General features: G+C 45.6%; 1 protein-coding gene across 2 annotated transcripts in view; it reads right to left on the reverse strand.

Moving 5' to 3' along the window:
* The window catches only part of LOC116372075 (UTP--glucose-1-phosphate uridylyltransferase-like), a 66,692-nt gene that overhangs the window by 25,534 nt on the left and 16,178 nt on the right, over positions 1 to 24,980 (reverse strand). For both annotated transcript variants that reach the window (XM_031821155.1, XM_031821154.1), the window contains exons 4-5: positions 6,267 to 6,452; positions 980 to 1,113 (exon numbers count right to left, since the gene is read on the reverse strand). In XM_031821155.1, coding sequence (XP_031677015.1) covers positions 980 to 1,113; positions 6,267 to 6,452 — 320 coding nt within the window. The remainder of the gene's footprint in view (positions 1 to 979; positions 1,114 to 6,266; positions 6,453 to 24,980) is intronic.

Raw genomic sequence — 24,980 nt, forward strand, 5'->3', positions numbered from 1 at the left:
AGCAGGCGCTATCGACAGATCAGTTTCTGCCCACGCCACGGTCTGTGTGAACCGCAGTGACTTGACACAACGCTGACAAACAAGATGTAGCTACAAACAAAACTGAGTTAAATGGTTCCGGTGAAGCGTTCATTAGTGTATACCGTTAAGAGTTTAGCTACAATTTCAGATATTCGAAGTTTCTAATTTTGTCAGAAAGTTGTTTTCATTGCAAGTTAAAGTGTACTGTTTGCTAGCTAGTGAACGTTAGCATGCTGGCTCGCTATCTAATCTGTATAATCTGTGCAGTAATATTATTTGAATCAGAAATCCATTTGCATTGCTAGTTATAGCCTAATGTTAGCTAGCTAACATTGATCCTAGTTGGTTAGCTTTAGCTACCTGCAGATTCATACTACAGCAATGACAATGTTTGTATTGGTAGTAGTATGATATAACATTTTCTAGCCCAAGTCTCTACTTTTATCCAATGTAAATAAAATAGAAAGTAAAATGTTGCTACATAGGACTGATTCCAGGTGATGGGTCACAATTGATAGTGCTGTTTATTTAGGCAATTTTACAGCTAACTATCTACTTTACATGCTGATATTATCTTTGGTATTATTGTGTGTAGCTAAATTTCCTTGCTAGCTAGCCAGCCAGCCCATAGAGAGAGCGTTGCATTGTGGATTTTGTAGTTGATTTGAACTGCAACAGATTTCCACAATGATTTTCCATGTTGCTACCAACCTTATTATAACGGCAAAATTAAATATTTAAATACTCACAAGTTTAGCTACTTTTCTCACACATACTCACATGTTAGTGTTATTTAACACTGTAAATGAAAGGAATTAGTGGTTTTGGGTGGATTTTTCCTTTGAGTCTTTAGAGTCCATTCATTACCGCTACAGACAGGATTTCCAGTTTTATGTCCAGTATGTCTCATATATTCTGATCAAGCAAGATATGAGACATACTGTGGTGCGTGTGTTACCTGCTCTGGTTGAAGGTGTGTATCTTGACACGGTGGTGTGTGTATTTCTGAAGGATCTTCTTGGTGTCTTCATCCGTGTTGAAGGAGTTCATCAGGACCAGAGGAACGTCTGTGTTGTACTTCTTGTTCAAGTGCTGAGGGAAAAAGATATTGGGTTGAGAACAGGGGAAAGGAGTGCTTGGTAGCCATATTGGATTGAGAACAGGTGAAAGGAGTGCTTGGCGGCCATATTGGATTGAGAACAGGTGAAAGGAGTGCTTGGCGGCCATATTGGATTGAGAACAGGTGAAAGGAGTGCTTGGCGGCCATATTGGATTGAGAACAGGTGAAAGGCGTGCTTGGCGGCCATATTGGATTGAGAACAGGTGAAAGGAGTGCTTGGTGGCCATATTGGATTGAGAACAGGTGAAAGGAGTGCTTGGCGGCCATATTGGATTGAGAACAGGTGAAAGGAGTGCTTGGCGGCCATATTGGATTGAGAACAGGTGAAAGGAGTGCTTGGCGGCCATATTGGATTGAGAACAGGTGAAAGGAGTGCTTGGCGGCCATATTGGATTGAGAACAGGTGAAAGGAGTGCTTGGTGGCCATATTGGATTGAGAACAGGTGAAAGGAGTGCTTGGCGGCCATATTGGATTGAGAACAGGTGAAAGGAGTGCTTGGCGGCCATATTGGATTGAGAACAGGTGAAAGGAGTGCTTGGCGGCCATATTGGATTGAGAACAGGTGAAAGGAGTGCTTGGCGGCCATATTGGATTGAGAACAGGTGAAAGGAGTGCTTGGTGGACATACTGGCCACAGCAAACCAAGTGACAGGCTGGTTGGAGCTAATTCAATGGCAGTGTTGGAGAGCATCAAATCCGAGATGCATTGTGACTGACTGATTGACAAATCATAATGAGTAGTTATTTATGATGCAAGGTGATTTGTAGCTCAGTTAGTCGGCAGTCTGGCTGCCCAGTCGGCTGCAATGCTGAACAAGCCAGAAGACTCTAGAGTCCAGACTTTAACGAGGGAGGGGTTGTTACGGTAAACTGTAAAAAAAACTGTGTGGGTGTGTGGTGGAGTTTATGAAGCAACCAGGCTGGTCCAGGTTCGTCTCGGCTTTATGAGGTCATTAAGGGTGGGACTGTCCTAGGAGAGGTGGGGTCGTGTGAAGTTCAGCTCCACTACCAACCAATGTAACTACCAGGATATGACACAAACAACGTAACTATCAGGAAATCACACACTGTCTGACTGGCATAACAGGATCTATTCCACTGTAGGATGTTTGTTTAGATTTAGTGCAACCATTTTAAGTTTCGTTTTATGAATTTTGGGAAGTTATGAACTCCCATTTCCTCAGAGGACCCCAGGACAGAGTTGAAAGGTCAGCAGGCTAGAGAGGAGGGATAAAGAGGTCCTGTGGATTAAGAAAACAGCCCTTCTCACCCACTCTCCAAATTACAAGCACATTCTCTCTCTCTCTCTCTCTCTTTCTTCCCCCCCCCCTTGGCATGGGAAACATATGTTAACATTGCCAAAGCAAATGAAGTAGAGAATATACAAAAGTCAAATGAACAGTAAACATTACGCTCACAGAAGTTCCAAAAGAATAAAGACATTATAAATGTTGTATTATGTATCTCTCAAGTTGATTAAACAGCATGATCATTATATTTAGTATATTATAAGATCAGCTGAGGGTCTGTGTAAAGCTCTCTAATGTCTTCAGGCAGGCTGACTGAAAGGAGAGCTGTTATTCTATGGGGCAGGTCTGTGGGTTTGGCCAGGCAGAGGGGGGACAGAGAGCGCAGTGTGCTGGAACTGAGAGGTGTGTGTGTGTCAGAGCAAGAGAGAGGCGGTATTTGTTTGCGGACTTGAGTGTGGTTGTCTGTATATGTGTGTGTATCTGTGTGTGGTTGTCTGTATATGTGTGTGTGTTGTCTGTATATGTGTGTGTGTTGTCTGTATATGTGTGTGTATCTGTGTGTGTATCTGTGTGTGTCTGTGTGTGGTTGTCTGTATATGTGTGTGTATCTGTGTGTGTCTGTGTGTGTTGTCTGTATATGTGTGTGTATCTGTGTGTGTATCTGTGTGTGTCTGTGTGTGGTTGTCTGTATATGTGTGTGTATCTGTGTGTGTCTGTGTGTGGTTGTCTGTATATGTGTGTGTATCTGTGTGTGGTTGTCTGTATATGTGTGTGTCTGTGTGTGGTTGTCTGTATATGTGTGTGTCTGTGTGTGGTTGTCTGTATATGTGTGTGTATCTGTGTGTGTCTGTGTGTGGTTGTCTGTATATGTGTGTGTGTCTGTGTTGGTATCTGTGTGTATCTGTGTGTGGTTGTCTGTATCTGTGTGTGTATATGTGTGTGTATCTGTGTGTGGTTGTCTGTATGTGTGTGTGTATCTGTGTGTGGTTGTCTGTATATGTGTGTGTATCTGTGTGTGGTTGTCTGTATGTGTGTGTATCTGTGTGTGGTTGTCTGTATGTGTGTGTATCTGTGTGTGGTTGTCTGTATGTGTGTGTATCTGTGTGTGTATCTGTGTGTGGTTGTCTGTATATGTGTGTGTATCTGTGTGTGGTTGTCTGTATATGTGTGTGTATCTGTGTGTTGTTGGATGTATGTGTGTGTATCTGTGTGTGGTTGTCTGTATGTGTGTGTATCTGTGTGTGTATCTGTGTGTGGTTGTCTGTATATGTGTGTGTATCTGTGTGTGGTTGTCTGTATGTGTGTGTATCTGTGTGTGTATCTGTGTGTGGTTGTCTGTATCTGTGTGTGTATCTGTGTGTGGTTGTCTGTATCTGTGTGTGTATCTGTGTGTGGTTGTCTGTATCTGTGTGTGTATCTGTGTGTGTTGTGTAACGGCTGCAAGCAAAGGGAAAGGAACAGGGAACAACTGAAAACATTCAACTGAAATATGTCTTCCACATGTATCCCAACCCGCTCTGAATCAGAGAGGTGTGGGGGGGGGCTGCCTTCATCAACATCCACATCATGAACACTCTCCCCACCTCCACACACTGTGTCCTGTGTCTGTCTCACATCCCAGTGGGTCTGGGACAATCATTTTACCCTCCAGATATAGGCATATTACCTCCACTGTGAATCAGGCCATTTAGGGAGAAAATGGATACCAACTCACATTAATGTTCACCAACTCCCACCTCTGCCCTCTCCCCTGAGTAAAGGTTCTCAGTCATCTCTGTGTGTGTGTGTGTGTGTGTGTGTGTGTGTGTGTGTGTGTGTGTGTGTGTGTGTGTGTGTGTGTGTGTGTGTGTGTGTGTGTGTGTGTGTGTGTGTGTGTCCAGTCATCTCTCCCTCATTAAAGTCATAATCTGGAGTCCTTGCTTCAGCCCCACCGACAGCCCAGTCACTTGGTTTGGTACGTTTTCAGAAATGGGGCTGAGGGTTGATGAAATGTAACCAATATACAATTCTTATGATGTCTCTTATGTCATGCGTACAACACTCTTGTGGCACATACAGTGGGGCAAAAAAGTATTTAGTCAGCCACCAATTGTGCAAGTTTTCCCACTTAAAAAGATGAGAGAGGCCTGTAATTTTCATCATAGGTACACTTCAACTATGACAGACAAAATGAGAAAAAAAATCCAGAAAATCACATTGTAGGATTTTTAATGAATTTATTTGCAAATTATGGTGGAAAATAAGTATTTGGTCAATAACAAAAGTTTATCTCAATACTTTGTTATATACCCTTTGTTGGCAATGACAGAGGTCAAACGTTTTCTGTAAGTCTTCACAAGGTTTTCACACACTGTTGCTGGTATTTTGGCCCATTCCTCCATGCAGATCTCCTCTAGAGCAGTGATGTTTTGGGGCTGTTGATGGGCAACACGGACTTTCAACTCCCTCCAAAGATTTTCTATAAGGTTGAGATCTGGAGACTGGCTAGGCCACTCCAGGACCTCGAAATGCTTCTTACGAAGCCACTCCTTCGTTGCCCGGGCAGTGTGTTTGGGATCATTGTCATGCTGAAAGACCCTGCCACGTTTCATCTTCAATGCCCTTGCTGATGGAAGGAGGTTTTCACTCAAAATCTCACGATACATGGCTCTATTCATTCTTTCCTTTACACGGATCAGTCGTCCTGGTCCCTTTGCAGAAAAACAGCCCCAAAGCATGATGTTTCCACCCCCATGCTTCACAGTAGGTATGGTGTTCTTTGGATGCAACTCAGCATTCTTTGTCCTCCAAACACGACGAGTTGAGTTTTTACCAAAAAGTTATATTTTGGTTTCATCTGACCATATGACATTCTCCCAATCTTCTTCTGGATCATCCAAATGCTCTCTAGCAAACTTCAGACGGACCTGGACATGTACTGGCTTAAGTAGGGGGACAAATCTTGCTTGTTTGTAGGTGACCAAATACTTATTTTCCACCATAATTTGTAAATAAATTCATTAAAAATCCTACAATGTGATTTTCTGGATTTTTTAAATCATTTTGTCTGCCATAGTTGAAGTGTACCTATGATGAAAATTACAGGCCTCTCTCATATTTTTAAGTGGGAGAACTTAAACTAAATACTAAATACTGACTAAATACTTTTTTGCCCCACTGTATCTGTTATAACAAGTCATTATGAGTTATAATGATATAATGACAGTTATGACAACAATTTTTAACCTTTATTTAACTAGGTAAGTCAGTCAAGAACAAATTATTTTTACAATGACGGCCTCCCCCGACAAAACCCGGACGACGCTGGGCCAATTGTACACCGACCTATGGGACTCCCAATCAAGGCCGGTCGTGATGCAGCCTGGAATCGAACCAGAGTCATTAGGGACGCCTCAAGCACTAAGATGCAGTGCCTTAGACCGCTGAGATGCAGTGCCTCAGTCTGCTGAGATGCAGTGCCTCAGTCCGCTGAGATGCAGTGCCTCAGTCCGCTGAGACGCAGTGCGCTGAGATGCAGTGCCTCAGACAGCTGCGATGCAGTGCCTCAGACCGCTGAGATGTAGTGCCTCAGTCCACTGTGATGCAGTGCCTCAGTCCGCTGTGATGCAGTGCCTCAGTCCGCTGTTATGCAGTGCCTCAGACCAATGAGATGCAGTGCCTCAGTCCGCTGTGATGCAGTGCCTCAGTCCGCTGTGATGCAGTGCCTCAGACCAATGAGATGCAGTGTCTCAGTCCGCTGCGATGCAGTGCCTCAGACCACTGCGATGCAGTGCCTCAGACCGCTGCACCACTCAGGAGCCAGATAAGCCCATGACTGCTCATGACATGTATATGACTGCTGATGACATTCTAACAACATATTGACGACAGGTACCTCTATCTGCTGCACGGTGAGGTCCAGGAAAGTGTTCTCGTTGCGGACGCTGATGAGGCTCTTGGGGCCTTTACAGCCCATGCTGGTCCCCAGGCCTCCATTCAACTTGACGACCACCAGCTTGTTGAGACTGTCTGCCAGGCTGTCCGGCAGGGGCAGCGCTGCTATCTTATCATAGGGCTGGATCTGTGGAGAGAGAGAGGAGAGACATTTAATATGTTCCCTTTGGTATTGTATGTGGTAACACTTCTGATGTGGGCGGAGGGGGATCTTATCTTGATATTTAATCTATGGAGACTCAGGGACTGAAAAAGGACTGAAAAGGGACTAGGGAAGAAATGAAACCACAGAAATTGTTTTGTTGTTGTGTTCATTTCTGAAGACAAAGGAAAGAGTGTAATCTTTGACAGGACTGTAACACACCCAGGGCCCTGCATTCAGCTTGAATCAATAAGGTCTGGCATCTCAAACAGATAGCTGGAGGTTCACAACTATACACAATGAGAAGGAGCACCCAGGACATCAAATCTGAAACAGATGTCCTGTGTGTGTGTGTGTGTGTGTGTGTGTGTGTGTGTGTGTGTGTGTGTGTGTGTGTGTGTGTGTGTGTGTGTGTGGGCACAATAGTATGTGTGTGTGTGTGTTGCATGTGTGATTGACCCTAAGTAACTGAAGGGTCATAGGGTCATGGCTCATCCTGTGTTGTGATGACTCATGTCCTGCTCATTGCACCAGAGCCTGGATATGACACCAGAGCCTGGATATGAGGCCTAACACACACTAGATACAGCCCAACACACTGGATACAGCCCAACACACTGGATGCAGCCCAACACACACTGGATACAGCCCATCACACACTAGATACAGCCCAACACACTGGATACAGCCCAACACACACTGGATACAGTCCAACACACACTGGATACAGTCCAACACACACTAGATACAGCCCAAAACACTGGATACAGCCCGACACACACTGGACACAGCCCAACACACACTGGACACAGCCCAACACACACTGGACACAGCCCAATACACACTGGACACAGCCCAATACACACTGGATACAGCCCAACACACACTGGACACAGCCCAACACACACTGGATACAGCCCAACACACACTGGACACAGCCCAACACACACTGGATACAGCCCAACACACACTGGATACAGCCCAACACACACTGGACACAGCCCAATACACACTGGACACAGCCCAATACACACTGGATACAGCCCAACACACACTGGACACAGCCCAACACACACTGGATACAGCCCAATACACACTGGACACAGCCCAACACACACTGGATACAGCCTAATACAGCCCAACACACACTGGATACAGCCCAACACACTGGATACAGCCTAATACAGCCCAACACACACTGGATACAGCCTAATACAGCCCAACACACACTGGATACAGCCCAAAACACACTGGATACAGCCCAACACACACTGGATACAGCCCAATACACACTGGATACAGCCCAATACACACTGGATACAGCCCAACACACTGGATACAGCCCAACACACACTGGATACAGCCCAACACACACTGGATACAGCCCAACACACTGGATACAGCCCAACACACACTGGATACAGCCTAATACAGTCCAACACACACTGGATACAGCCTGAAAAAGCATATTAGGGAGATACTGTATATGGTTGGCTGGAGCTGCTCTAACCTAATCTATGGTGGGCAGAAATGGTACTGTAGGTCAGTCTTTATACTGTGGCCACCAATAGCTAAAGAGCAGCAAATCCTTCTGGACGAATCACGATTCCACAGGTAGATAGCATCTTTCTAATTTCAGAAGGGGAATTCAGCCCATAGACTGGCTCTTAACTAGCAAAGACAGAGGAGGAGGTGACATTCAGCCCATAGACTGGCCCTTAACTTGCAAAGACTGAGGGGGAGGTGACATTCAGCCCATAGACTGGCCCTTAACTTGCAAAGACTGAGGGGGAGGTGACATTCAGCCCATAGACTGGCCCTTAACTTGCAAAGACTGAGGGGGAGGTGACATTCAGCCCATAGACTGGCCCTTAACTTGCAAAGACTGAGGGGGAGGTGACATTCAGCCCATAGACTGGCCCTTAACTTGCAAAGACTGAGGGGGAGGTGACATTCAGCCCATAGACTGGCCCTTAACTTGCAAAGACTGAGGGGGAGGTGACATTCAGCCCATAGACTGGCCCTTAACTTGCAAAGAATGAGGGGGAGGTGACATTCAGCCCATAGACTGGCCCTTAACTTGCAAAGACTGAGGGGAGGTGACATTCAGCCCATAGACTGGCCCTTAACTTGCAAAGACAGAGGGGGAGGTGACATTCAGCCCATAGACTGGCCCTTAACTTGCAAAGACTGAGGGGGAGGTGACATTCAGCCCATAGACTGGCCCTTAACTTGCAAAGACTGAGGGGGAGGTGACATTCAGCCCATAGACTGGCCCTTAACTTGCAAAGAATGAGGGGGAGGTGACATTCAGCCCATAGACTGGCCCTTAACTTGCAAAGACTGAGGGGAGGTGACATTCAGCCCATAGACTGGCCCTTAACTTGCAAAGACAGAGGGGGAGGTGACATTCAGCCCATAGACTGGCCCTTAACTTGCAAAGACTGAGGGGGAGGTGACATTCAGCCCATAGACTGGCCCTTAACTTGCAAAGACTGAGGGGGAGGTGACATTCAGCCCATAGACTGGCCCTTAACTTGCAAAGAATGAGGGGGAGGTGACATTCAGCCCATAGACTGGCCCTTAACTTGCAAAGACTGAGGGGAGGTGACATTCAGCCCATAGACTGGCCCATAACTTGCAAAGACAGAGGGGGAGGTGACATTCAGCCCATAGACTGGCCCTTAACTTGCAAAGACAGAGGGGGAGGTGACATTCAGCCCATAGACTGGCCCTTAACATGCAAAGACAGAGGGGGATCTCCTCGTTCTAGCATCCCTTCACTCACTGAGGATATACCAAAACAACAATAAAACAATCACCTGTTCCCCGCCCTCCTCTGTTTCATAAAGCTCATCGTATGTGTAAGAGAGAAGGTGTGTGTGTGTATGTATAAGAGAGAGAAGGTGTGTGTGTGTGTATGTATAAGAGAGAGAAGGTGTGTGTGTGTGTGTGTGTATGTATAAGAGAGAGAAGGTGTGTGTGTGTGTGTGTGTGTATAAGAGAGAGAAGGTGTGTGTGTGTGTGTGTGTGTGTGTGTGTGTGTGTGTGTGTGTGTGTGTGTGTGTGTGTGTGTGTGTGTGTGTGTGTGTGTGTGTGTGTGTATAAGAGAGAAGGTGTGTGTGTGTGTATGTGTGTGTGTGTGTGTGTATATAAGAGAGAGAAGGTGTGTGTGTGTGTGTGTGTGTGTGTGTGTGTGTGTGTGTGTGTGTGTGTGTGTGTGTGTGTGTGTGTGTGTGTGTGTGTGTGTGTGTGAAGCACCGCTGCAACGCGTAATATTTTAACGTGAACACTGCAGCAAAAGCAAACTCCTTCCTCCACTGCTCCAAGCTGTGAAGAACCGGGGAAGCTGTGAAACACCGGGGAAGCTTCCGGGGAAGCTGTGAAGCACCGGGGAAGCTGTGAAGCACCGGGGAAGCTGTGAAGAACCGGGGAAGCTGTGAAGCCCGGGGAAGCTGTGAAGCACCGGGGAAGCTGTGAAGCCCCGGGGAAGCTGTGAAGCCCCGGGGAAGCTGTGAAGCACCGGGGAAGCTGTGAAGCCCCGGGGAAGCTGTGAAGCACCGGGGAAGCTGTGAAACACCGGGGAAGCTGTGAAGAACCGGGGAAGCTGTGAAGCACCGGGGAAGCTGTGAAGAACCGGGAAAGCTGTGAAGCACCGGGGAAGCTGTGAAGCACCGGGGAAGCTGTGAAGAACCGGGGAAGCTGTGAAACACCGGGGAAGCTATGAAGCCCCGGGGAACATTCTCTCTCGCTGTGAAGCACCGGGGAAGCTGTGAAGCCCAGGGGAAGCTGTGAAACCAGCTGTAGACTAGTGCGTGATCGTGTTCATGAGTCTGTTATTAAATGTGTATGTTTACTGATTTTCATTCAATCCCATATTCATTCATATGGGCAGAATACTGTACATGTAGTTTACAGATTTAATTATGGCCTAAAATAAATGTGTTCATGTGGGCCGAGGCTACAATATTCTGCCCATATGAACATGTTTATTTTAGGCCATAATTAAATCTGTGACATTCTAAGTGTGATCTGTGAAAAGTTATTTTCCACGTTTCTGATTTTCTCTATTTTTTTTCACAGTTTTGATACTGAATGTTATCAGATCTTCAACCAAAACCTAATATTAGATAAAGGGAACCTGAGTTTACAAATATTTAATTTAGTTAAACAAAGTTATGCGAACCACAATTCCCGTGTGAAAACGTAATTTCCCCCTTACACTCAATAACTGGTTGTGCCACCATTAGCGCCAATGACTGAAACCAAATGCTTCCTTGTAGTTGTTAATCAGTCTCTCACACTGCTGTGGAGGAATTTTGGCCCACTCTTGTATGCAGAACTGGTTTAACTCTGCAACATTTGTGGGTTTTTAAGCATGAACTGCTTGTTTCAAGTCCTGCCACAACATCTCCTAGGCTGGTGTCTGTCACGCCCTGACCTTAGAGAGCCTTTTTATGTCTCTATGTCTCAGGGTGTGATTTGGGTGGGCATTCTATGTTTTGTACTTCTATGTTTTGTACTTCTATGTTTTGGCCGGGTATGGTTGTCAATCAGGGACAGCTGTCTATCGTTGTCTCTGATTGGGAATCATACTTAGGCAGCCTTTTTCCCTTTGTTATTTGTGGGAAGTTGACTTTGTTAGTGGCACTATAGCCCTCTTAAGCTTCACGGTCGGTTGGTATTGTTTATTGTTGGCGACATTAGAAATAAAGTAGTGTGCGGTCACCACGCTGCGCTTTGGTCCATTTCTTCTGACGGTCGGGACAGTGTCTTTATAGTTTCTACAATGTATTTTTGTTTATTTAAAAAAATTTTGTTTATCTAGTTTTTACAAACTTCTCATATCTTCTTACAAATCCTCTTATGATGTTTGTCGCTAGGCAATCGTTTTAGCTAGCTATCTAGCTAACAATGGCAATCATGTTAGAATATTTCTTACTAAGATTACTGTTCTAAAACATGTTCTTGGGTTTAACATAATCACTATTGAAACTTTCAGATTAAGTTTGCGTCACGACTTCCGCCGAAGTCGGCTCCTCTCCTTGTTCTGGCGGTGTTCAGCGGTCGACGTCACCAGCTTTCTAGCCATCGTTTATTAATGTCACGACTTCCTCCGAAGTCGGTTCCTCTCCTTGTTGGCGCGGTGTTCAGCGGTCGACGTCACCAGCTTTCTAGCCATCGTTTATTAATGTCACGACTTCCGCCGAAGTCGGTTCCTCTCCTTGTTGGGGCGGTGTTCAGCGGTCGACGTCACCAGCTTTCTAGCCATCGTTTATTAATGTCACGACTTCCTCCGAAGTCGGCTCCTCTCCTTGTTGGCGCCGTGTTCAGCGGTCGACGTCACCAGCTTTCTAGCCATCGTTTATTAATGTCACGACTTCCGCCGAAGTCGGTTCCTCTCCTTGTTGGGGCGGTGTTCAGCGGTCGACGTCACCAGCTTTCTAGCCATCGTTTATTAATGTCAAGACTTCCTCCGAAGTCGGCTCCTCTCCTTGTTGGGGCGGTGTTCAGCGGTCGACGTCACCAGCTTTCTAGCCATCGTTTATTAATGTCACGACTTCCTCCGAAGTCGGTTCCTCTCCTTGTTGGCGCGGTGTTCAGCGGTCGACGTCACCAGCTTTCTAGCCATCGTTTATTAATGTCACGACTTCCGCCGAAGTCGGTTCCTCTCCTTGTTGGGGCGGTGTTCAGCGGTCGACGTCACCAGCTTTCTAGCCATCGTTTATTAATGTCACGACTTCCTCCGAAGTCGGTTCCTCTCCTTGTTGGCGCGGTGTTCAGCGGTCGACGTCACCAGCTTTCTAGCCATCGTTTATTAATGTCACGACTTCCGCCGAAGTCGGTTCCTCTCCTTGTTGGGGCGGTGTTCAGCGGTCGACGTCACCAGCTTTCTAGCCATCGTTTATTAATGTCACGACTTCCTCCGAAGTCGGTTCCTCTCCTTGTTGGCGCGGTGTTCAGCGGTCGACGTCACCAGCTTTCTAGCCATCGTTTATTAATGTCACGACTTCCGCCGAAGTCGGTTCCTCTCCTTGTTGGGGCGGTGTTCAGCGGTCGACGTCACCAGCTTTCTAGCCATCGTTTATTAATGTCACGACTTCCTCCGAAGTCGGCTCCTCTCCTTGTTCTGGCGGTGTTCAGCGGTCGACGTCACCAGCTTTCTAGCCATCGTTTATTAATGTCACGACTTCCGCCGAAGTCGGTTCCTCTCCTTGTTGGCGCGGTGTTCAGCGGTCGACGTCACCAGCTTTCTAGCCATCGTTTATTAATGTCACGACTTCCGCCGAAGTCGGTTCCTCTCCTTGTTGGGGCGGTGTTCAGCGGTCGACGTCACCAGCTTTCTAGCCATCGTTTATTAATGTCACGACTTCCTCCGAAGTCGGCTCCTCTCCTTGTTGGGGCGGTGTTCAGCGGTCGACGTCACCAGCTTTCTAGCCATCGTTTATTAATGTCACGACTTCCGCCGAAGTCGGTTCCTCTCCTTGTTGGGGCGGCGTTCAGCGGTCGACGTCACCAGCTTTCTAGCCATCGTTTATTAATGTCACGACTTCCGCCGAAGTCGGTTCCTCTCCTTGTTGGGGCGGCGTTCAGCGGTCGACGTCACCAGCTTTCTAGCCATCATTTATTAATGTCACGACTTCCTCCGAAGTCGGCTCCTCTCCTTGTTCAGCGGTCGACGTCACCGGCTTTCTAGCCATCGCCGCTCCATTTCTCATGTATCCATTTGTTTGGTCTTGTTCCCTGCACACCTGGTTTTCATTCCCCAATCACACTACATGTATTTATTCCTCTGTTCCCCCTCATGTCTTTGTGTGATTTGTTACGTGTCATTTTTTGATGTGCTTTTCTGGTGCTTTTTCCTAAATTGCTTCAGGGGAGCCATACTACTATTGCTGGCCATGTAAAACAACGCATTTCACTGCAGCTATCCGGTGTGACAAAATATTTAAAATAATTCTCCCACCTCTACCTCTCCTCCCCCTCTCCTTCCCCTCCCCCTCTCCTTCCCTTCCCTTCCCTTCCCCCCTCCCCCTCCTCCCATCCTCCCTCTACCTCTCCCATAAGACGGACTCTGTTTGAGAGGAGTGAGTGTAAGTGTGATTCTCTCTCTCTAATAAATGAGAAGGCCCAGCAGTGAGGGTCTGCTACTGAGGGGGAAACAACCCGGGATTTGTGTTGTGTGTATGTGACAGTGTGTGTATGTGACAGTGTGTGTGTATGCCAGTGTTTGTGACAGTGTATATGTTAGTGTGTGTGTGAGCCAGCTAGGCCCAATTTAGCATCAGGTCATCCATAGCACTTAGCCTCCTCTCCCTCTCTACGCAACGTAAACTCTGCTTCCAGATAGTGACTCAGTCTTTTTCCCAACAGCCGGGGTTCTATCAGAACAGCAACAAGACATCAGAGAGGATACAGAGGCATCCAGACAGAGAGAACACACTGAAACCAAACTACAGAGTGTCTCCTCAGAAGTTCTCCACACACACATCTTGGATTCCTTCACTTTCCTTTCCTTCATTCTCCATCCCTTCCCAACTGTGACTGAGTTCAAGGTAAAGTCTCAAGGAAAGTGTGCTATAAAGGGAATAGGGTTCCATTTGGGACGTGCATTTGGAACCCAGACCCCCCCCCCCCCCGTGTGTGCATTCCAAAATGGCACCCTATTCCCTATATAGTGCACTGCTTTTGACCAGAGTCCACAGTATAGTGAATTAGGGTTCCCTTTGGGATGCAGCCTGTGTGTTGATGCTGGATCAGAATACTCAGTAGTACGACTGACGCACACAGCTGAGAGAATGGACTTCAAAGAGCATCCCTAGAGACATGGCAACCCTGTGGTTTAAAACAGAGAAAACTATGGTAATACTGGAATTCTATACTGAGGGAGAATATGGCAACACTGTCATTTTATACTGAGAAGAAACTATGACAACCCTGTGGTTTTAAACCAAGGGAGAATATGGCAATACTGTAATTTTATACTGAGAAGAAACTATGACAACCCTGTGGTTTTAAACCGAGGGAGAATATGGCAATATTGTAATTTTATACTGAGAAGAAACTATGGCAACCCTGTGGTTTTATACTGAGGGAGAATATGGCAACACTGTAATTTTATACTGAGGAGAAACTATGGCAACCCTGTGGTTTTAAACTGAGGGAGAATATAGCAATATTGTAATTTTATACTGAAAGAAAACTATGGCAACCCTGTGATTTAAAACCCTATTCCTGAGTACCTGTATGTTGGCAGGGAGCCTAGTGGTTAGAGCGTTGGACTAGTAACCGAAAGGTTGTAAGATCAAATCCCAGAGCTGACAAGGTAAAACATCTGTTGTTCTGCCCCTGAACAAGGCAGTTAACCCACTGTTCCTAGGCCATTACTGTTCATAACTGACTTGCCTAGTTAAAAAAGAAATGTCTGAGTCCTCAACTCAACATCAGACCTGACAGAAATCTCAGTGGGATTGAAATGTTGTCTGTGTGTCTAAATAAGAATTGGTTGTTAACGTGACTTGTCTGGTTAAATAAACACGACAGCTGATGTTAGAGATCTTCATTGAGTAAGATGGCGCCGGAGAAGATGGCAGACGTTTTACGTGCCCCCAGCCGATTGTGTTTGGTTGTTTGTTTATTTGCGTTGTAACTTTTTTTTAAAACTTATTTTGTACATAACCTCTACCGTCTCTTATGATCGAAAATAACTTCTAGACATCAGGACTGCGACTACTCACCACGGACTAGCAGAATCCTTTTTCTTCTTTCACGACTCTGACGAGCCCGACGCAAAAGATACACTTTCCTCTGGAACAGGACCCGATCCCTGTGATCTGCGTGAAGAGGAGGCGGGGAAATAGAGAGTCCAAAAGTCGGGCTGCCTTCTGAGAATTCGTGGGCGATCGAATAAACCCCCACCTCCCTCCATTCTGCTAGCAAACGTGCAATCTTTGGACAATAAAATCGACGAGTTACGCGGAAGATTAAACTCCCAATGGGGACATTAAAAACTGTAACATCTTATGCTTCACGGAGTCATGGCTGAACGATGACAATATCAACATACAGCTGGCTGGTTATACGATGTACCGGCAGGATAGAACAGCGGTGTCTGGTAAGACAAGGGGCGGCAGTCTATGTATTTTTGTAAACAACAGCTGGTGCACGATATCTAAGGAATTCTCAAGCTATTGCTCACCTGAGGTAGAGTTTCTCATGATAAGCTGTAGACCACACTACCTACCGAGAGAGTTTTCATCTGTATTCTTTGTAGCTGTTTATACAAACCACCACAGTCAGAGGCACTAAGATGGCAGAATACAGCTTATTCAATGCTATAAGCAAACAAGAAAACGCTCACCCAGAGGCGGCGCTCCTAGTAGCTGGGGACTTTAATGCAGGGAAACTTAATTCCGTTTTACCAAATTTCTATCAGCATGTTAAATGTGGAACCAGAGGGGAAAAACTCTGGACCACCTTTACTCTGGACCACCTTTACTCCACACAGAGACGCATACAAAGCTCAGGACCACCTTTACTCCACACAGAGACACATACAAAGATCTGGACCACCTTTACTCCACACACAGAGATGCATACAAAGCTCTCCCTCGCCCTCCATTTGGCAAATCTGACCATAATTCTATCCTCCTGATTCCTGCTTACAAGCAAAAATTAAAGCAGGAAGCACCAATGACTCAGTCTATAAAAAAGTGGTCAGAGGAAGCAGATGCTAAGCTACAGGACTGTTTTGCTAGCACAGACTGGAATATGTTCCGAGATTCCTCCGATGGCATTGAGGAATACACCACATCAGTCATTGGCTTCATCAATAAGTGCATCAATGACGTCGTCCCCACAGTGACCGTAAGTACATACCCCAACCAGAAGCCATGGATTACAGGCAGCATCCGCACTGAGCTAAAGGATAGAGCTGCAGCTTTCAAGGAGCGGGACTCTAACCCGGGAAGCTTATAAGATATCCGCTACGCCCTCCGACGAACGGTAAAACAGGCAAAGCGCCATACAGGACTAAGATCGAATTGTACTACATTGATGCTCGTTGGATGTGGCAGGGCTTGCAAACCATTACAGACTATAAAGGGAAGCACAGCCGAGAGCTGCCCAGTGACACTAGCCTACCAGACGAGCTAAACTAGTTATATGCTCGCTTCGAGGAAAATAACACTGAAACATGCATGAGAGCACCAGCTGTTCCGGAAGACTGTGTAATCACGCTCACCGCAGCTGATGTGAGTAAGACCTTTAAACAGGTCAACATTCACAAGGCCGCAGGGCCAGACGGATTACCAGGACGTGTACTGCGAGCATGCGCTGACTAACTGGCAAGTGTCTTGACTGACATTTTCAACCTCTCCTTGTCCGAGTCTGTAATACCAACATGCTTTAAGCAGACCACCATAGACCCTGTGCCAAGAACACTAAGGTAACCTGCCTAAACGACTACAGACCTGTAGCACTCACATCTGTAGCCATGAAGTGCCTTGAAAGGCTGGTCATGGCTCACATCAACACCATCATCCCAGAAACACTAGACCCACTCCAATTTGCATACCGCCCCAACAGATCCACAGATGTTGCAATCTCCATTGCACTCCACACTGCCCTTTCCCAACTGGACAAAAGGAACACCTATGTGAGAATGCTATTCATTGACTACAGCTCAGCATTCAATGCCATAGTGCCCTCAAAGCTCATCAATAAGCTAAGGACCCTGGGAAAAAACACCTCCCTCTGCAACTGGATCTGGGACTTCCTGATGGGACGCCCCCAGGTGGTAAGGGTAGGTAACAACACATCCACCACGCTGATCTTCAACACAGGGGCCTGTGCATGCTCGGTCCCCTTCTCTACTCCCTGTTCACTCATGACTGCACGACCAGGCACGACTCCAACACCATCATTAAATTTGCTGATGACACAAGTGGTAGGCCTGATCACCGACAACGACGAGACAGCCTATAGAGAGGAGGTCAGAGACCTGGCCGTGTGGTGCTAAGACAACAACCTCTCCCTCAACATGATCAAGACTAAGGAGATGATTGTGGACTACAGGAAAAAGAGGACCGAGCCACGCCCCCATTCACATCAACAGGGCTGTAGTTGAGCAGGTTGAGAGCTTCAAGTTCCTTGGTGTCCACATCACCAACAAACTAACATGGTCCAAACACACCAAGACAGTCGTGAAGAGGGCACGACAAAACCTATTACCACTCAGGAGACTGAAAAGATTTGGCATGTGTCCTCAAATCCTCAAAAGGTTCCTACAGCTGCACCATCGAGAGCATCCTGACTGGTTGCGTCACTGGTTGCCTGGTATGGCAACTGCTCGGCCTCGGTACCCCCCTGTATATAGTCTCGCTATTGTTATTTCGCTGCTGCTCTTTAACTACTTGTTACTTTTATCTCTTATTCTTATCTGTATTTTTTTGAAACTGCATTGTTGGTTAGGGGCTCGTAAGTAAGCATTTCACTGTTAGGTCTACACCTGTTGTATTCAGCATTTCACTGTTAGGTCTACACCTGTTGTATTCAGCATTTCACTGTGAGGTCTACACCTGTTGTATTCAGCATTTCACTGTGAGGTCTACACCTGTTGTATTCAGCATTTCACTGTGAGGTCTACACCTGTTGTAATCAGCATTTCACTGTGAGGTCTACACCTGTTGTATTCAGCATTTCACTGTTAGGTCTACACCTGTTGTATTCAGCATTTCACTGTTAGGTCTACACCTGTTGTATTCAGCATTTCACTGTTAGGTCTACACCTGTTGTATTCAGCATTTCACTGTTAGGTCTACACCTGTTGTATTCAGCATTTCACTGTTAGGTCTACACCTGTTGTATTCAGCATTTCACTGTTAGGTCTACACCTGTTGTATTCAGCATTTCACTGTGAGGTCTACACCTGTTGTATTCAGCATTTCACTGTTAGGTCTACACCTGTTGTATTCAGCATTTCACTGTGAGGTCTACACCTGTTGTATTCAGCATTTCACTGTTAGGTCTACACCTGTTGTATTCAGCATTTCACTGTGAGGTCTACACCTGTTGTATTCAGCATTTCACTGTTAGGTCTACACCTGTTGTATTCAGCATTTCACTGTGAGGTCTACACCTGTTGTATTCAGCATTTCACTGTGAGGTCTACACCTGTTGTATTCAGCATTTCACTGTGAGGTCTACACCTGTTGTATTCAGCATTTCACAGTTAGGTCTACACCTGTTGTATTCAGCATTTCACTGTGAGGTCTACACCTGTTGTATTCAGCATTTCACTGTGAGGTCTACACCTGTTGTATTCAGCATTTCACTGTGAGGTCTACACCTGTTCTAATCAGCATTTCACTGTGAGGTCTACACCTGTTGTATTCAGCATTTCACTGTTAGGTCTACACCTGTTGTATTCAGCATTTCACTGTTAGGTCTACACCTGTTGTATTCAGCATTTCACTGTTAGGTCTACACCTGTTGTATTCAGCATTTCACTGTTAGGTCTACACCTGTTGTATTCAGCATTTCACTGTTAGGTCTACACCTGTTGTATTCAGCATTTCACTGTGAGGTCTACACCTGTTGTATTCAGCATTTCACTGTTAGGTCTACACCTGTTGTATTCAGCATTTCACTGTGAGGTCTACACCTGTTGTATTCAGCATTTCACTGTTAGGTCTACACCTGTTGTATTCAGCATTTCACTGTTAGGTCTACACCTGTTGTATTCAGCATTTCACTGTGAGGTCTACACCTGTTGTATTCAGCATTTCACTGTTAGGTCTACACCTGTTGTATTCAGCATTTCACTGTTAGGTCTACACCTGTTGTATTCAGCATTTCACTGTGAGGTCTACACCTGTTGTATTCAGCATTTCACTGTGAGGTCTACACCTGTTGTATTCAGCATTTCACTGTTAGGTCTACACCTGTTGTATTCAGCATTTCACTGTTAGGTCTACACCTGTTGTATTCAGCATTTCACTGTTAGGTCTACACCTGTTGTAATCAGCATTTCACTGTAAGGTCTACACCTGTTGTATTCAGCATTTCACTGTTAGGTCTACACCTGTTGTATTCAGCATTTCACTGTTAGGTCTACACCTGTTGTATTCAGCATTTCACTGTTAGGTCTACACCTGTTGTAATCAGCATTTCACTGTTAGGTCTACACCTGTTGTATTCAGCATTTCACTGTTAGGTCTACACCTGTTGTATTCAGCATTTCACTGTTAGGTCTACACCTGTTGTATTCAGCATTTCACTGTTAGGTCTACACCTGTTGTATTCAGCATTTCACTGTGAGGTCTACACCTGTTGTAATCAGCATTTCACTGTTAGGTCTACACCTGTTGTATTCGGTGCATTTGACTAATAACATTTGATTTGATTTGAGTAGCCCTGTGCTGAGAGGTACTACACCAAGTAACTCTGTACTTTTGAAATGAGCTCAATCAGCTCAACTCTGTACTTTTGAACCGAGCTCAATCGGCTCAACTCTGTGCTTTTGAACTGAGCTCAATCAGCTCAACTCTGTGCTTTTGAACTGAGCTCAATCAGCTCAACTCTGTGCTTTTGAACTGAGCTCAATCAGCTCAACTATGTGCTTTTGAACTGAGCTCAATCAGCTCAACTCTGTACTTTTGAACTGAGCTCAATCAGCTCAACTCTGTGCTTTTGAACTGAGCTCAATCAGCTCAACTCTGTACTTTTGAACCGAGCTCAATCAGCTCAACTCTGTGCTTTTGAACTGAGCTCAATCAGCTCAACTGGATGAAGAGTAGCAGTAGTGTCTCAGAGCAGCAGGCCTGATCTAAGATCAGATCCTCTCTGTCCATGTCATCTTATTCATTGTGATCTAGAACAGGGTTTCTTCTTCCTGGTCCTGGTGATGCTAAAGGGTGCAGACAGCTGATTCAAATTATGATTTGAATCAGGTGGGTAGTGCTGAGGCAAGAACTACTAATGATTAAGAAACACTCATCTGAAAGGCCATACTGGATGAAAGTAGAGAAGACTTGCAAGGTCAGAGAAACCTGGTCCTGAATGGTGTCAAGATGAGAGAAATGGGAAACCTGGTCCTGAATGGTGTCAAGATGAGAGAAATGAGAAACCTGGTCCTGAATGGTGTCAAGATGAGAGAAATGAGAAACCTGGTCCTGAATGGTGTCAAGATGAGAGAAATGAGAAACCTGGTCCTGAATGGTGTCAAGATGAGAGAAATGAGAAACCTACTCCTGAATGGTGTCAAGATGAGAGAAATGAGAAACCTACTCCTGAATGGTGTCAAGATGAGAGAAATGAGAAACCTGCTCCTGAATCGTGTCAAGATGAGAGAAATGAGAAACCTGGTCCTGAATGGTGTCAAGATGAGAGAAATTAGAAACCTGGTCCTGAATGGTGTCAAGATGAGGATGTGAGCTGAAGAGGCCCTCTCTACACTCTCGCTCCCTATTACCTGTCATCACTACTACATGACATAATGCTCCTTAAATAAGGGGCAATCAGCAGTTGTTACATCCATTTTTGGACATACAAATGAATGATATGCCTCATGAGCTTGTCGTACCCCATCAGAACCCAAAATATAAGCTTGTTTTACTCCAATGTTTGTAATCAAAGTAAACAAACACTATATAGCATCAAAACATGGTTAAAGCTACACTTTTGATATCATGGATGCTACGTCTATGAATTTGAGAGTGGTTCCATTTCTCCAGCCCCATCCCTCAGCTGTTTACCGAAACAGGGGCGGGGAATCACTTTGTTATTGTTTCTACTGCTGATTGTTGCTTTAACATTTGTACTGACCTTCTAATAATCTCACAGTGAAGCTGATATGTCAGAAACAGGATAAACAGGTTACCAGATACCTGATATAAACTAGTATGAAAATGTGGATAATTATTTAAAAAAATATTCCACAAGAAAGGAACCTTTAATTCAGGTAAGATAAGTGAGGTAAGGCAATAAATAGGCCATGGTGGCGAAGTACAGCAATTAAACACTGGAGTGATTGATGTGCAGAAGAATAATGTGCAAGTAGAGATACTGTGGTGCAAAGGAGCAAGATAAATAAATAAATACAGTATGGGGATGAGGTAGGTAGATGGGCTATGTACAGGGAGGCAGTGATCTGTGAGCTGCTTAAAGCTAGTGAAGGAGATATGAGTTTCCAGCTTCAGTGATTTTTGCAGTTCGTTCCAGTCATTAGCAGCAGAGAACTATAAGGAAAGGCGGCCAAAGGAGGAATAGGCTTTGGGGGTGACCAGTGAGATATATGTGCTGGAGCACGTGGTACGGGTGAGTGCTGCTATGGTGACCAGTGAGCTGAGATAAGGCGGGGCTTTACCTAGCAGAAAGGGCTTGTAGATAAGGGGGCCAGCCAACGAGAGAGTACAGGTCGCAGTGGTAGGTAGTATATGGGGCTTTGGTGACTAAACGGATGGCACTGTGATAGACTGCATTGAATTTGTTGAGTAGAGTGTTGGGGGCTATTTTGTAAATTACATTGACAAAGAATAGTGGAACACTCCAAAGAATAGTGGAACACTCCAAAGAATAGTGGAACACTCCAAAGAATAGTGGAACACTCCAAAGAATAGTGGAACCCTCCAAAGAATAGTGGAACACTCCAAAGAATAGTGGAACCCTCCAAAGAATAGTGGAACCCTCCAAAGAATAGTGGAACACTCCAAAGAATAGTGGAACACTCCAAAGAATAGTGGAACACTCCAAAGAATAGTGGAACACTCCAAAGCATAGTGGAACACTCCAAAGCATAGTGGAACCCTCCAAAGAATAGTGGAACCCTCCAAAGAATAGTGGAACCCTCCAAAGAATAGTGGAACCCTCCAAAGAATAGTGGAACCCTCCAAAGAATAATGGGACCCTCCACAGAATAGTGGAACCCTTCAAAGAATAGTGGAACCCTCCAAAGAATAGTGGAACCCTCCAAAGAATAGTGGAACCCTTCAAAGAATAGTGAGCTCTTCCTATCTCCCAGAAGGTTCCTGAATCCTGTTTCCCAGCAAGCCTATGTCATCCAATCCCTCTGTCCTCCACTCTGCCCCTCCCTAGCTTCAGCTTGGAACACATTGCAAACAATAATTCTTATGCAACTGAGGCCAAGAAGGGAAATAAGCCAGGACCGTCCCAATCCACAGGCCAAACACTGACACGTTGTCAACGCCAGGTTATCAGGTTGGGTTACTTTAATGCATCACTCATATCGCCCATCAAGGATGGATGGACTGTTTTGTATTCAAACTAGTTGAATGAATAAGTAAGGTTCGCAAAACATTTCCACCTGGCCCACTGGTCAGTCATCTGGCCCACTGGTCAGTCATCTGGACCACTGGTCAGTCATCTGGCCCACTGGTCAGTCATCTGGCCCACTGGTCAGTCATCTGGACCACAGAGTTCCTGCTTGCTGAAGCAGTGCAGTTTCACTCGCTCTTTCCTTTGTGAAATGCTTTCGGATTGCAATGTTTCAAAATGGAGGCTGAACGCCAGGGGAAAACCCTGTATTACAAGCAACCACTGTTCTTACTGTTGGGGGGGTCCCCGCTTTCTGGTCTGAATTGTATTTACTATTGAACAAAGGGCACTACTCCCGACTGCCATTCAAGGTGGTTGCATGGGCCTATACATCACATGAACTGTTATATACCAATAACATGGCTAACCATCACTAATAGGCTACATTTAGCGAACCACTTCCTCAGATGGGGAATTAGCCCCAAATGAATGAACCTATGTGATATTATGTGAGTTAAAGGATGTTTAGGTTCTGCTCTCACACTAGTCCCCATTTGGAATGTTAGTATAGAACCACGTGACTAGGCTCTGATTCATTGAGCAGAACATGTGAGTTAAAGGATGTTTAGGTTCTGCTCTCCTCACGTATACAGAACACACACCCTCACAACATAAATCACTCAAACATGCACACAAACATCCATCATCACACACGCACACATACTACTCATCACTCATTTTGAAGACTGCTGGTTCATAGGAACAAAGCCATCAAAGGTCATTTCAACATGAACAAACTACGACACACCCACACCCAGCCCCACCTCTCACACACACACATGTATATGTGCAGTCCTACACGTAAACAAAACTGCAAAAAAAAAAATTATTACGGTGCCCTCTGTCACTTTCTTTCCCTATCCACAGAACCTAATGAGACATCCCTCTCTCTCCATTCTGTCTCTATTTCTTTCCCTGGTCTCTGTTTCTCTCTCTCCTTCTTTCTCTGTCACTCTCTCCTTCTGTCTCTCTCTCTCTATTCTGTCTCTCTCTCTATTCTGTCTCTATTTCTTTCCCTGGTCTCTGTTTCTCTCTCTCCTTCTGTCTCTGTCTCTCTCTCTCTCTATTCTGTCTCTCTCTCTCTATTCTGTCTCTCTCTCCTTCTGTCTCTCTCTCTCTATTCTGTCTCTCTCTCTATTCTGTCTCTATTTCTTTCCCTGGTCTCTGTTTCTCTCTCTCCTTCTGTCTCTGTCTCTCTCTCTCTATTCTGTCTCTCTCTCTATTCTGTCTCTATTTCTTTCCCTGGTCTCTGTTTCTCTCTCTCCTTCTGTCTCTGTCTCTCTCTCTCTCTATTCTGTCTCTCTCTCTCTATTCTGTCTCTCTCTCCTTCTGTCTCTCTCTCTCTATTCTGTCTCTCTCTCTATTCTGTCTCTCTCTCTCCTTCTGTCTCTCTCTCCTTCTGTCTCTCACTCCTTCTGTCTCTCACTCCTTCTGTCTCTCTCTCTCTATTCTGTCTCTCTCTCTATTCTGTCTCTCTCTCTATTCTGTCTCTCTCTCTATTCTGTCTCTCTCTCTATTCTGTCTCTCTCTCTATTCTGTCTCTCTCTCTATTCTGTCTCTCTCTCTATTCTGTCCCTCTCTCTCTATTCTGTCTCTCTCTCTCTATTCTGTCTCTCTCTCTATTCTGTCCCTCTCTCTATTCTGTCTCTCTCTAGTCTGTCTCTCTCTCTATTCTGTCTCTCTCTCCTTCTGTCTCTCTCTCTATTCTGTCTCTCTCTCTATTCTGTCTCTCTCTCTATTCTGTCTCTCTCTCTCTTTCTTCCCCAGGTCTCTCTCTCTCTCTTTCTTCCCCAGGTCTCTCTCTCTCTCTCTCTTTCTTCCCCAGGTCTCTCTCTCTCTCTCTCATTCTTCCCCAGGTCTCTCTCTCTCTCATTCTTCCCCAGGTCTCTCTCTCTCTCATTCTTCCCCAGGTCTCTCTCTTTCTTCCCCAGGTCTCTCTCTCTCTTTCTTCCCCAGGTCTCTCTCTCTCTTTCTTCCCCAGGTCTCTCTCTCTCTTTCTTCCCCAGGTCTCTCTCTCTCTTTCTTCCCCAGGTCTCTCTCTCGCTTTCTTCCTCAGGTCTCTCTCTCGCTTTCTTCCCCAGGTCTCTCTCGCTTTCTTCCCCAGGTCTCTCTCGCTTTCTTCCCCAGGTCTCTCTCTTTCTTCCCCAGGTCTCTCGCTTTCTTCCCCAGGTCTCTCTC

The sequence above is a fragment of the Oncorhynchus kisutch genome, unplaced genomic scaffold (genome assembly GCF_002021735.2).
Source record: "Oncorhynchus kisutch isolate 150728-3 unplaced genomic scaffold, Okis_V2 scaffold3899, whole genome shotgun sequence".
NCBI lineage: Eukaryota > Metazoa > Chordata > Actinopteri > Salmoniformes > Salmonidae > Oncorhynchus > Oncorhynchus kisutch.